This window comes from Phyllobates terribilis, unplaced genomic scaffold (genome assembly GCF_046119375.1).
Source record: "Phyllobates terribilis strain yellow unplaced genomic scaffold, ASM4611937v1 Scaffold_4__5_contigs__length_816908805, whole genome shotgun sequence".
NCBI lineage: Eukaryota > Metazoa > Chordata > Amphibia > Anura > Dendrobatidae > Phyllobates > Phyllobates terribilis.
This window is the reverse complement of record NW_027362764.1, coordinates 138,838,388-138,852,454: the sequence shown is the minus strand read 5'-3', so window position 1 is coordinate 138,852,454 and position 14,067 is coordinate 138,838,388. Positions and strand designations below refer to the sequence as shown.

Genomic DNA, 14,067 nt, shown 5'->3' with positions numbered 1-14,067 from the left:
TTGCAGCTTTTGCATTCACTGCATAGGCAAACACTATAGGAGACCCACTTCGTAATAATAGGGAACATTTTTTCATGAGGCCCTCCACGTCTCCTGCCAGGGGCTTTGAATTTCCTCCAAATTTTTGCAGCTTTTGCTTTCACTGCATAGGCAAACACTATGGGAGACCTACTTCCTAATAATGGGAACATTGTTTTTAGGAGGCTTTCTGACCTCTACGTTTCTTGCAAGGGGCATTGGAGTTCCTCAAATTTTTGGCAGCTTTTGCATTTACTGCATAGGCAAACACTTTGGGAGGTCCACTTCCCCATAATGGGAATATTTTTTCATGAGGCCCTCTACGTCTCTTACAATGGGCATTGGAGTATTTCCAAATTTTTGGCAACTTTTGAATTCACTGCATAGGCAAACACTATCGGAGACCGACTTCCTAATAATGGAAACATTGTTTTAAGGAGGCTCTCTGACCTCTACGTTTCTTGCTAGTGGCATTGGAGTTCCTCCAAATTTTTGCCAGTTTCTGCATTCACTGCATAGACAAACACTTTGAGAGACCTACTTCCCAATAATGGGAACATTTTTCATGAGGCTCTCTGTTTTTTCCAAGGGGCATTGGAGTACCTCCAAATTTTGGGGAGCTTTTGCATTCACTGCATAGGCAAACACTTTGGGAGACCCACTTGCTAATAATGGGAACATTTTTTTATGAAGCCCTCTACTTCTCCTGCCATGGGCATTGGAGTGCCTCCAAATTTTTGGCAGCTTTTGCATTCACTGCATAGGCAAACTATATTAGAGACCCAATTCCTAATAATAGGAACATTCTTTTTAGGAGGCTCTCTGACCTCTACGTTTCTTGAAAGGGGCATTGGCGTTCCTCCAAATTTTTGGCAGATTTTGCATTCACTGCATAGGCAAACACTATGGGAGACTCACTTCCTAATAATGGGAACATTGTTTTTAGGAGGCTCTCTGACCTCTACGTCTCTTGCCAGGGGCATTGGAGTGCCTCCAACTTTTTGGCAGCTTTTGCACTCACTGCATAGGCAAACACTATCGGAGACTCACTTCCTAATAATAGGAACATTGTTTTTTGGAGGCTCTCTGACCTCTACGTCTCTTGCAAGGAGCATTGGAGTTTCTCCAAATTTTTGGCAAATTTTGCATTCACTGCATAGGCAAATACTATGGGAGACCCACTTCCTAATAATGGGAACATTTATTTTAGGAGGCTCTCTGACCTGTACGTTTCTTGCAAGGGGCAATGGAGTTCCTCCAAATTTTTGGCAGCTTTTCCATTCACTGCATAGGCAAACACTTTGGGAGACCCACTTCCTAATAATGGGAGCATTGTTTTTAGGAGGCTCTCTGACCTCTACGTCTCTTGCAAGGGGCATTGGAATTCCTCCAAATTTTTGGCAGTCCTTCCAGTCACTGCATATGCAATAACAGTATAGGAGACCCACTCGTTAAAAATGGGAACAACAAAGCATAGCCGGCTGATGGTTCTCTAACAAAAGCGAGGGTCGACTGCTTGCCCTATAAGAATAGTAAGGGCCGCCTAATGGACCTATAAATGAAGCAGGATGTGTCTGATGATGTGTCACACACCACATGGCCAGATAAGGTTGTAAAATGTTAAAATGACATTTCCCGATAAATGCATTTGTCTTGGTTTTAAGCAATGCAAAAGTGCAAAAACGCATCCAAAATACTACATGTGAACATAGCCCAAGGTGTGGAGGGGCATTTTTGTTTTTGGTTATTTATTTTGCCTTATAAGTCATTACCCTGGTAAGGATGTTCTTTAACATATTTCAAAGCAAAATCCATTTTGGTTTCGTTTTTGTATGCTTTAGTTTTTGTATGCTTTATTTTTTGAGTCCGTAAAAGTGGCGTAATACCTCTGACAACATTGTTGACAGCAGTGACTTAGGAGTCAGAAATGCTTCCAGGGGTCTTAGCCATGCTGTTCCCATGTCATTTGAGCACTGTTCCAATCAATTTGGGCAATTTTAGGCCCTCTGCAGACAACTGGGGAGAGTGGCCTGAAAAATGCTTGAGTTTCCCATAGACTTACATTGGGCTCCTTGCTCGGGTCGAGCACCCGAGTATTCCAACTTGCTCAACTCGAGCAACGAGCACCCGAGCATTTTAGTGCTCGCTCATCACTAGTGCAGATATATTTCTCCACACAGGGGTACACAGACATGATAAGCTCAAAATTGGTATAGAAAGCAGACTACATCTGAGCTTAAATTTTTTTCGGGCAAATATTGTTCTCCATACAGGGGGAAAAAAAAAGTTGGGTCCAAGTAGCTTCCTGACCCTTGTCCCCAGACATTAACCACTGAGTGGGGGGAGGTGATCATAAAGAAATTCAGATACCCGAGGCTCACGCGGACTGTACTGTGCTGTTAGGGCAAGAAGAGGAGGAGGGTGACTGTCAGAGAGTGGAATGGGTAACACATTAGATGATGTTGAGGTTGTGGATCCCACTTGGTGTGAACCCTGAGGCATGCAACTGAATAGCTCTTCTGAGGCGGTGGGGGAGGAGGAAGACGAGGAGGGTATGTTTTAGCCTATGATGCACACACGGAGTGATGCAATTGTGATGAGCACTGCATCCTTATCCACAATTGAGACTGTGGCCAGCAGCGGTCGCGGGTCTGCAGCTCGCAGGGATGGCAAAGGTTGGCTAGCCTGGGCCTTTTTTGAGACCACAAAGGATGAGCAAACTGATTGTTTCTGCAAACATTGCAAGAAAAAATCAGAGGGAAAAAGTGGAATAATTTGACTTCTACATGCATGAACCTTCACATGCGCCAATCAACATGCTTTACCCCGCAATCTCACTGCAATAAAATGCGGACCAGTAGACCTCAACAACCATCAGCCACCCCATCAATTGCATCCGCTGCTTCTTCCTCCTCCTCTGTTACTGTACCAAGTATTGTCACGCAAGTATCCGACCGCAGAACTTCTGATTCATTACCTGCTCCAGTCAGGCTGAGTGAGAGCCTGTCAGCTGTAACGGAAGCAGACATACCTGCTGTGTTTGCTTCACTGAGCACACCACATGTTTCTAAATCCACCTTAACATCTCCGCCTGCACCTCAGTAATGGTGCAGCAGTTTGTCTGGTTCATCGTACTCCGCCCTCCCTCAGCAATGCAGCCAGCCCTCGGTCCTGTATTTGTGGTCATGTAAAAGATTTTTTCCTCCTACACATGACAAAGCTAATAAATTGAACTAATCTCCGATTAGTCGGCCACGGAAATAGTAGTGGCAGGCCATAATTTTTTGAAATGTGAACACTCCTGGTTGGGTCTCCATCTGTTGAGTTGGCTGTAGTGAAAGAGTTGTCGGTCATCATTATACTATTCTACTCTAGTGAAATTAATTCTTTGGTGCAGATATTGTTGTCACAGAGGTACACAAGATGTAATCGAAATTGGTTTTCTTAGTACCGTGGTATATAAAGCAGGCTATATTTCAACTTTTAATTGTTTGGTGCTGATAGTTTTCCATTCAGGGGTACACATTAGTAATGAGAGAGCACTAAATGTGCTCAACTTAGTGGTTCAGCAGTTTCTCAAAACCTACTCAGATTTGCCAAAGCTGCTTGTGAAAGTGCAATGCGTGTGTGCCCATTTCAGGAAGTCAGCTACAGCTTCCACTACCCTGGCAGGGCTTCAGCAGCGTTTGCAGCTTACAGCTAACCAACTGATCTTCAATGTCCCCACCCATTGGAACTCTACATTGCAGATGTTGGGAAGGATTTGTGAGCAGCAGAGGGCAGTTGTTGAGTATCAGCTTCAACATGCCTGTCAAAATTCAGGTCAGCCTCCGCACATAAGAGCTGTTGAGTGGGCATGGATGTCTGACATCTGTGCCATTCTCCAAAACTTTGAGGACTCCACCAAGAAGATGAGCGGAGATGACGTCATAATTAACATCACCATCTTGCTTCTCTGTCTTCTGAAATACTCAGTGCTCACAGTTAATGAGGAGGCATTGCAGGCAGAGTAAGGAACTATCCAGGGTGATACTACAGAGCCCAGCCTCATCTCATCTCAACGCGGACTGGATAATAATGAGGAGGAGGATGAGGAGAATATGGACAGTCATCCTCTTGCTGCGGACAGAGAAGTCTTGGCTGTCTGAAGTCATGCTACCTTTCTCTCAGTTTTTGGGATAAATGTATGAGTTTTGCTTAATGATGACCTTGAGTGGCCTAAACCATGGCTTTTCTTATGCCAGTTAATTCTCAAAACACATTGTAGGCCATTGCCCAAGTCTGTAGTCCTGAAATTCAAGGTGCAAAGAAAGATCTTTGTGTGTCGAAGCACCACCGACAAGTGTGAGCTGATGTTGAACAGGCTGTTATTGCTTATGCAACAAGCTGCATTAGAGGACTTTCCTGGGAGAAATGACAGCCGGAGTAGATATAGTTTCCCTCTATGCCAGTCCATTCAATGAGCTAAAGAATATGGCTGAAGTGAAATACAACAGTTACCGAGAAGCAGTGTAACACTGAAGAACATTGGGCCCACCAGAGGATTTGATTCTGAGGGACCACCTTTCTCCCCCGCTCAAGAGCTCCATAGCAGCTGCAAGGTTTGCGCTATGAATTCTCCTGAAGGAGAAGCCAGGGCCCATCGGAGGAGTCTCCGGTTCATAGGTGGGCCCATTCAACCCTGCCAAGAAGGAGCTAAGAAAAGTCTGTGTGAAGGTTCCCGGACACTCTATGGCTGCTTTTTTACTATAAGATTGCAATCTATAGGATCCCTTCACTAGCTCCCAATTGCCCAGTGTATCCAGTTCAAACTACTAACACTGACCTACAAAGCCATCCATAACATTTCTTCTCTGTAAATCTCTGAACTAATCTCTTAATATATTCCCTTATGTAATCTCCGGTCCTCCCAAGACCTCCTTCTCTCGTCCACACTTATTTGTTCCTCACCCAATCGCCTCCAGGACTTCTACCAAATATCCCTGATCCTCTGGAATTCTGTGCCTCAACACGTCCGATTAGCCACCACAGTCGGATCCTTCAGACAGAACCTGAGAACCCATCTCTTCAAGACAGGCTACAGCCTGCCATTGCCTCGCTGCTACCTCAACATCACCAGAGCTAATGCAACTCCACGACCTATTGTCTCTTTCCCCACCATCTTGTAGAATGTAAGGCTGCAAGTGCAGGGTCTATAAGACTTAAGATGCAATATGGCACCTTGGCAAAGCCCAAGTCTGTTCTCCCTCTGATGTCTAACAATAACAAACAGGTCATGCTGGAGAAACGTGCCCCTACTGCTATTCAGTGTCTTCAGCTTCTTTGTGAGAAAGTAATGTTATCTCAACCAGTCTACCAAATAAAATTCTTGAGGTATGGAAATTGTGGATGGCTTCACTTCTGGTACTGGGTGCCAATACCAAACCGTTGTGTGCCATTCACTGGATATTCCTGTTGGAACGTGTGTCTCATTAAGGCAGAGGTTGAGGGCGCAGGTGGAGGTCCTAGAGAAGGTGGAGGAGGAAGAAGCACTGGAGGAAGTGTAAGATACAGAGGTTGATCCCGCAAGCCTTGGGCATTCCAACACTTGCTGTCTGGTGAAACCTTGGTGTCTAGTGTTATAGTTCTCCATCCCCTGGTGTGTTGTAGTTTAGTTCTCCAACCCTAGCTGTTTAGTAGGTTAGTTTTCCAACCCCTGGTGTCTATTAGTTTAGTTCTCCAACCCCTGTTTTCTATGATTTTAGTTCTCCAAGTTCTGATGTGTATCTGTTTCATTCTCCAACCTTAGCTGTTTTGTAGTTTAGTTCTCCAACCCTGTTGTCTATTAGTTTGGTTCTCCATCTTTTGATGTCTGGTGGTTTAGTTCTCCATCCCCTGGTGTGTAGTAGTTTATTTCTCCAACCTTAGCTGTTTAGTAGTTTAGTTTTCCAACCCCTATTGAATACTAGTTTAGTTCTCCGTGTTCTGGTGTGTATTTGTTTCGTTCTTCAACCCATCCATGCCCACCTCCAGGGGTTAACGTCTGTTGATGAGGGTTTGGATTTTGCTCAGATTCTACTTTGTCCGGGCAAGGATCTGAAAAAAATTTTGGCCATCGCTACACATGCTTTCCCCATCTTGAGTCTGTGAAGCTTTATGAGACGCTTGATTCCCCGGAATAGAATGTGTGAACAGCTCTGCAGACTCTCCCATCTGTGGTTACACACAGTCAGTTGGGTGATTGGAGAGCTGTGATGTGGGGGAAAACAAGGGTAATTGGGATGCCACCTCTGAGGACTGTACTGTGTGTGATGTTAAGGTGGAGGAACAGGAGCAGAGGTCACTTGATGCAGCGCTTGTCATCTACTGTAGCACGTTTTCTTTCTGGCCCTCATCTACAAAGAGTACTGCTGTCTCGGCATCACCAACTTGACCTTATCTTGGACCTCTTCATACCTAACCGACCGGACATTGTGTCTCCTACTCACACACCACCTCCTCATCTCACCCCCTATGTGTTGGTGTGCCCCAAGATTAAGTTCTAGGATGCCTGCTCTTCTCCATCTTCACCTTCAGCCTGGGACAGCTCGTAGAGTCTCACGGCTTTCAGTATTACCTCTATGCTGATGACACACAGCACAGATCAACCTCTCTCTACCTGATGTCACCTCCTTACTATTTCAGCTTTCTTCTATGCTAGATTTGAAAAACTTTACATGGATAAAACTGAATTCATCATCTTTCCAGCATCTTATTCACTCCCCCAACTGACCTATCAATCAAATTCAATGGCTGCCCACTCTTATCTGTCCTTCAGACGTCAGATCCAAGCCCTTTCCACTTGCTGCTGACTCCAACTCCAAAATATTTCCAGTATCTGCACATTCCTCAACCATGAATCTACAAAAACACCAGTGCAAGCTCTCATCCTCTCCTGCCTCAACTACTGCAAGATCCTGCTCTGTGGCCCCCCTTTGACCACTCTTGCACCCCTCCAATCTATCCTAAACTGTGCTGGCCAACTAATGCACCTGTCACTCCGCTATTCCCCAGCCTTTCCCCTCTCTCTGTCAATCCCTGAGCTAGCTCCCTGTTGCCCAGAGACGTCAGTTGAAAAGCCTAACTTTGGCGTACCAAGCCATTGAAAACCTGTCTTCTCCATACATGTGTGACCTAGTCTCCCGCATGGTGGCTCAGTGGTTAGCACTGCAGCCTTGCAGCGCTGGGGTCCTGTGTTCAAATCCCACCAAGAACAACATCTGCAAGGAGTTTGTATGTTCTCCCTGAGTTTGCGTGGGTTTCCTCCGGGTTCTCAGGTTTCCTCCCACACTCCAAAGACATACTTATAGGGAATGTAGATTGTGAGCCCCAATGGGGACAGCGATGATAATGTGAAGAGCTGCGGAATATGTTGGCGCTATATAAAAAAATAAATATTATTATTACTTACCTGCACTCAACCTCCCATCCTTCCAAGATCCCCTTCTCTACTTCCATCTTATCTCTGCTTGCCACAATTGCATAGAAGATTTGTCGTGCATCTCCCCTACTATGTAACTCTGCACCCCAACACATCAGACTCTAGCCTACCATGGAAACCTTGAAAATGAATCTGAAGACCCACTTCTTCTGACAAGCATAAAATCTGCGGTAACCCTCGCTCCATCATACCGCTGCACGGCCAGCAGTACCCTGACCTACTGTACCCTCACCCAACCCTTGTAGATTGTTTGTGCGCCATTGTGGGCACACTCCTCTCTCCTCTTGTACCCTTTTCACATGTAACGTGCCACAGAATAAATGTAAATGTAAATAATAATTATAGTACTTGTACTCTGGGTCAATTGATAACACTTTCCTGGTGTATGCCCTTAAATAGGTGAATATTGCAAATTTGACCATCGTAAACCATACATTGAAACATTCATCTCTAGTCTTAATGAATCAAGCCCATCATTTTTCTTGAATTGTAATCATTGAATGAGATGCATGATATTACAGGTTCAGCACCTGTCTCCTCTTTTGTGAAGTGCCATCTACTGGATAGTTCCACCTCCCTTTCAATAGAATGACCTGCCTCAATATAAATGCATCCTCTCATCAAAGTCCCACTATATAGTCATCTCAATGCTGTAGATCTCGATATGTAAAGAAACAGCTGGTACAAAACAGAGAACTTCTAATGGTTCTTTATAACGATAAATTTGTATAACGTACAAAATCATCAGTCCATAATGGAATAAGTCGTCACCATTCTCACCAATGTGAAATGAATCCTTTAAAGGCTCCATTACAGCCAAGTTAGCAGAAGTATTGGCAGAGACGCTGCAATAGTTTCGGGGACCTCCCTTTTCTGAAGTATGTTCTGGAGGAGCATCAACCTTGTCCTATTGAAAACAAGATTTCCATGTGAGGAAGATGGCAGTAATTTAGAAAGGAGAACCTGTAATATTTATATGTTAGTAGATGTCTCAACAACATTCCCCAACACATTTGTTAAAACAAAGATAAAGTGGATAACCCCTTTAAATTTTTCATCCTGAATCCCAGTTTTGCTTATTATCAGGGGTGTGAAGCTGTTGGTTAATGATTGTTCAGTATGTAATATGATTGCAATAATATTTTTATCTCAATTTTAGATGATGGTGAAACTGACTAGTAAGGAGCTGTCAGCTTATGCAAAAGCTGGATCTGTAGCCGATGAGGTCCTTTCTTCAATACGAACTGTCACTGCATTTGGAGGACAGGAGAAAGAAATACAAAGGTACAAATGTCAAGTAGCGTTAAGTATAGAAAACTGTTAAAATGGTATATACAGTTAGGTCCATATATATTTGGACAGAGACAACATTTTTCTAATTTTGGTTCTAGACATTACCACAATGAATTTTAAACAAAACAATTCAGATGCAGTTGAAGTTCAGACTTTCAGCTTTCATTTGAGGGTATCCACATTAAAATTGGATGAAGGGTTTAGGAGTTTCAGCTCCTTAACATGTGCCACCCTGTTTTTAAAGGGACCAAAAGTAATTGGACAGATTAAATAATTGTAAATAAAATGTTCATTTCTAGTACTTGGTTGAAAACCCTTTGTTGGCAATGACTGCCTGAAGTCTTGAACTCATAGACATCACCAGATGCTGTGTTTCCTTTTTTTTGATGCTCTGCCAGGCCTTTACTGCAGTGGTTTTCAGTTGTTGTTTGTTTGTGGGCCTTTCTGTCTGAAGTTTAGTCTTTAACAAGTGAAATGCATGCTCAATTGGGTTGAGATCAGGTGACTGACTTGGCCATTGAAGAATATTCCACTTCTTTACTTTAATAAACTCCTGAGTTGCTTTGGCTTTATGTTTTGGGTCATTGTCCATCTGTAGTATGAAACAACGACCAATCAGTTTGGCTGCATTTGGCTGGATCTGAGCACACAGTATGGCTCTGAATACATCAGAATTCATTCGGCTGCTTCTGTCCTGTGTCACATCATCAGTAAACACTAGTGACCCAGTGCCACTGGCAGCCATGCATGCCCAAGCCATCACTCTGCCTCCGCCGTGTTTTACAGATGATGTGGTATGCTTTGGACCATGAGCTGTACCATGCCTTTGCCATACTTTTCTCTTTCCATCATTCTGGTAGAGGTTGATCTTGGTTTCATCTGTCCAAAGAATGTTCTTCCAGAACTGTGCTGGCTTTTTTAGATGTTTTTTAGCAAAGTCCAGTCTAGCCTTTTTATTATTGATGCTTATGAGTGGCTTGCACCGTGCATTGAACCCTCTGTATTTACTTTCATGCAGTCTTCTCTTTATGGTAGATTTGGACATTGATACGCCTACCTCCTGGAGAGTGTTGTTCACTTGGTTGGCTGTTGTGAAGGGATTTCTCTTCACCATGGAGATTATTCTGTGATCATCCACCACTGTTGTTTTCCGTGGGGGCCAAGGCCTTTTTGCATTGATGAGTTCACCAGTGCATGCTTTCTTTCTCAGGATGTACCAAACTGTAGATTTTGCCACTCCTTATATTGTAGCAATTTCTCGGATGTTTTTTTTCTGTTTTTGCAGCTTAAGGATGACTTGTTTCATCGGCATGGAGAGCTCCTTTGACCTCATGTTTACTTCACACCACAACCTTCCAAATACAAGCACCACACCTCAAATCAACTCCAGGCCTTTTATCTGCTTAATTGAGAATGACATAACAAAGGGATTGCCCACACCTGTCCATGAAATAGCCTTGGAGTCAATTGTCCAATTACTTTTGGTCCCTTTAAAAACAGGGTGGCACATGTTAAGGAGCTGAAACTCCTAAACCCTTCATCCAATTTTAATGTGGATACCCTCAAATGAAAGCTGAAAGTCTGAACTTCAACTGCATCTGAATTGTTTTGTTTAAAATTCATTGTGATAATGTCTAGAACCAAAATTAGAAAAATGTTGTCTCTGTCCAAATATATATGGACCTAACTGTAGTGGCGCTAATGGGTCTCCCTGGTGTTTCCTGCTGCAACCCTACCACGGGTTGTCAAGTAAATATAAAATTAATAAAATAAGCAACTTGCCCTGGAGACGTAGGGTGAAAAAAGGGATTTGCACAGAAAAAAAATTGATCCAGCGCCAGTTTAAAATGTAGAAAAAGTCTTTATTTGATCGTTTTTTAAAAATATATATGTAACAAGTTAGTACATCCAATAAAAATTGAGTTGGACAGGAGGAAAAACCATAGGTAAAGACAACCAAAAGCGTTTAGAACACGTGTTTCTGTGCAAGTTCAATCCACGTTTGGCAGGAACGGGACTCTGTGCTTCAATACTGGACTACAATTGAAGTCTCTCAACAGGGGTGAGCTGAAAAAAAACTACTCTTTGTTTACCAGGAAAAAAGGGAAAACATCAATGGGATAGTTAAAAAGCCAAGGTAATGGTGATAATAATTCGAATGGTGCAGTAATGAGTGAAAACAAACAATTGTATCCACCCTACTCTGCAGTACCTATCTTACTCTACCATAGGGGCTGCCAACCACAGATAGAGACTCAACACTGCTTTGCAATACACCCCTCACTTGCGCAAAGGGATATTGGATCGCTGAAACAGCAGTGAAGTATTCTCTGCTAACCACCCTTGACAGAGAACGTGGGCTGGCATTCTTTTGTTGCTTCCATCTTCAGCAGTTCATGTTTATGTCCAGTAAACTGTCACTGCCAAGAACATCTGCCAGAAAAGCCAGCCACTTATCACAAAAAGACTCTAGTCACTTCAGGTTACACTACGTCCATTGATTCAACAGGTAACCTTATTGTCCTACCTGCCGCTTCATCATAGTGGCAATTTATTTAGTCTTAATTACCTCTGTCACACTGTTTCATCTTATTCTCAGCTTCTGAGAGCCCATCTACTTACTGCTCACAAGGGCTGTGTTGACTCCCACTAAGTAGTAACTTACAGGTATATATCAATGTCCTAACATTTTCTCTATTGTCTTAACCACTTTTTACCTTATGTGTTTATTTATCCTTCAGTCCACAGATAAGGTTTCCTACTCGGTGTAACAGGCCAGATTAACGCCCCCGCCCAGAATATGCCCGGGGTTAAAGTGGCCTAGGCTAGATTATACCCCGGGTATATTCTGACCTAGGCCAAACTATACCCCGGGGTATAAATTGGCCTAAGCCAGATTACACCCCTCTGGGCCAGAATATACCCCGGGTATATTATGGCCTAGGCCAAACTATTTCCCGGGGTATAAATTGGTATAGGCCAGATTATACCCCTCCGTGTCAGAATATACCCCAGCTGCTGTAGATCCGATTTTTCACGCTTTTGTGAACCATTGAGTGATATACTTAATAAAGGGGCCCCAGGCAGCGCACAGGGGGACAGAGACAGCATGCAAGGGGGCAAAGAGACAGCGCGCAGGGCCCCTGTGAGCTTTTTCTGCCCCCCTCTGCGCTGTCTCTGCCCCCTGTGTGTTATCTGGGACCCCCTGTGCGATGTCCCCGTTCTTGAGTATATCACTCAATCCTGTGCAATGTCTGGGGCCCCTGTGCGATGTCTGGAGCCCCTTTTCAACGTCTGGGGCCCCGTTCTTTGGTATATCACTCAATGGTTCTCATAAGCGTGAAAAATCTGATTTATAGCAGCAGGGGTATATTCTGGTCCGGAGGAGTATAATCTGACCTAGGCCAATTTATACCCTGGGGTATAGTTTGGCCTAGGCTATAATATACCATGGTCTATACTCCTCTAGGGCAGAATATTAGTGTGTTTTGGCTGCTGTAGTGCTACAGTATATATAGATGCACATACACAAACCATATACCATTTCATGAGGCTTTTGTCAGATGTTGATGCGGTCTGCAGCAGATTTCCCTCTTCCACGTGACACAGATAAATCTTCTGTGATTTTGCACAAAAAATCCACATCATTGGGATTCGGATTTTGATGCAGATTGGCTGCTGATTTTTTCCCTGTGGAAAATCAGCAGCAAATCTAGTGCATGAGAACGGGTGGACTAGACTTACAGCATGTGTTGGAGGCCTTACATTGAACTGACAGTAGATGGTGCAGTTCCATCAGTGCATAGTTAATGTTATGTGTTGTAACTTGTTATGTATGGTTCTCCCTGGTCTCTATGATATGCACTTTAAGTTCTCAAGTGTGAGTTCCTATTCTATCCTGATAAGGTATATAAACTGAACTTGGAACACCTCCAACAAAAAAATAAGTTTTCCAATTTTGACAACAATGGAAGAACAACTGTATGATTAGCTTTTGAGATTCTACACTGCAACAGAACAAAATTACCCCAAGTGGATCAACGATCTACCTCCAGAGAAACGTTCAAATGCCAAGTCCCAGTTAGACAAACATCTAAGCCATATTGAGCAGAGAATGGGATCATTTACTATGGAAAAAGGAGGTTCTCACTAAAAGCTGACTGCCAAATATCCTGAAGGCCTGTCACGACAATCCAACTTCTGGTGGCCATTTTGGCCACATTTGCCAAAATTTCTGACCATTATTACTGGAAGGGAATGAAGAACGATGTTCACCAACATGTCAAAACCTGTCAAAAATGGTTTGTCACAAGTCCCAAAATCAGCAAAGAAGCTCCACCACTCAACAGTATACCAGTGCCTGGAAAAGTATGGAGCTTAGTTAGGATTGATATGATTGGTCCTCTTCAGGAAACTTCAAATGGCAACAAATATATAGCTGCTGTCACTGATCATTTTTTCAAGTGGACTGAAGCAACAGCTGTTCCAGACAAGAGTGCCATGTCAGTAGCAAAAATTTTTTACACCATTATTTGCCGCTTAGGCTGTATGTACACTTTGATAAGCGACCAGGGAAGAGAGTTTGTGAACTCGATCATCGACAACCTGATGGATCATTTTCAAACAGGTCACCCCATTTCATCTGCCTACCATCCACAAACAAATGACCAGCGGGTACGTGACAATCGAACACTCAAAGAATCTCTTAGCAAGCTTGTCAATGACCAAGGAAACAACTGGGACCAGTTCATCCCTGGTGTTTTGTTTGCCTATCACACATCTGTGTATGCCTCAACCAAGTGCACTCCATTTGAGGTCATGTATGGATGAAAGGCTAAGCTTCCTATTGACCTCAATCCATCAGCAAATGACACTGTGGATGTCATGTCTCTTTCAGATGATGCCAACCCTGATGTGCTAAATACACTCACAACCATTCATAACAGGATCCACTCAACTGTAAGTACCAACATCCATTCTGTAACATCCCTGGTGGCATGCTTGCATAGTGCACCACCTCCCACTATGCAAGACCCCAATCTTACCTGTCAGTCCAGCCTGCAAACCTTGCTCCAGTTCATGTTGTGTGCATGTCTCTTGTCTGATTGCTTAGGGCGGCAGCCCGGTTACTTCCTGATTCTTATAGCTGCTGTGGGCGCACTCCTAATGCGTCCCCAGCCTATTGCTGTGAGTCACTGGATATTTAAACCCCCTCCACCCAGAAGGAGGTGCCTGAGCAACACCTTCACTCAGTTTGTCTTGCAATTGAATTGCCAGGTCCTGTTCTGTATCTTGTC

The 14,067-nt window shown here is 43.6% G+C and overlaps 1 protein-coding gene across 3 annotated transcripts in view; it reads left to right on the top strand.

Moving 5' to 3' along the window:
* The window catches only part of LOC141265120 (ATP-binding cassette sub-family B member 5-like), a 1,140,380-nt gene that overhangs the window by 820,676 nt on the left and 305,637 nt on the right, over positions 1 to 14,067 (top strand). For all 3 annotated transcript variants that reach the window (XM_073677789.1, XM_073677793.1, XM_073677790.1), the window contains one exon: positions 8,637 to 8,761. In XM_073677789.1, the coding sequence (XP_073533890.1) occupies positions 8,637 to 8,761 (125 nt within the window). The remainder of the gene's footprint in view (positions 1 to 8,636; positions 8,762 to 14,067) is intronic.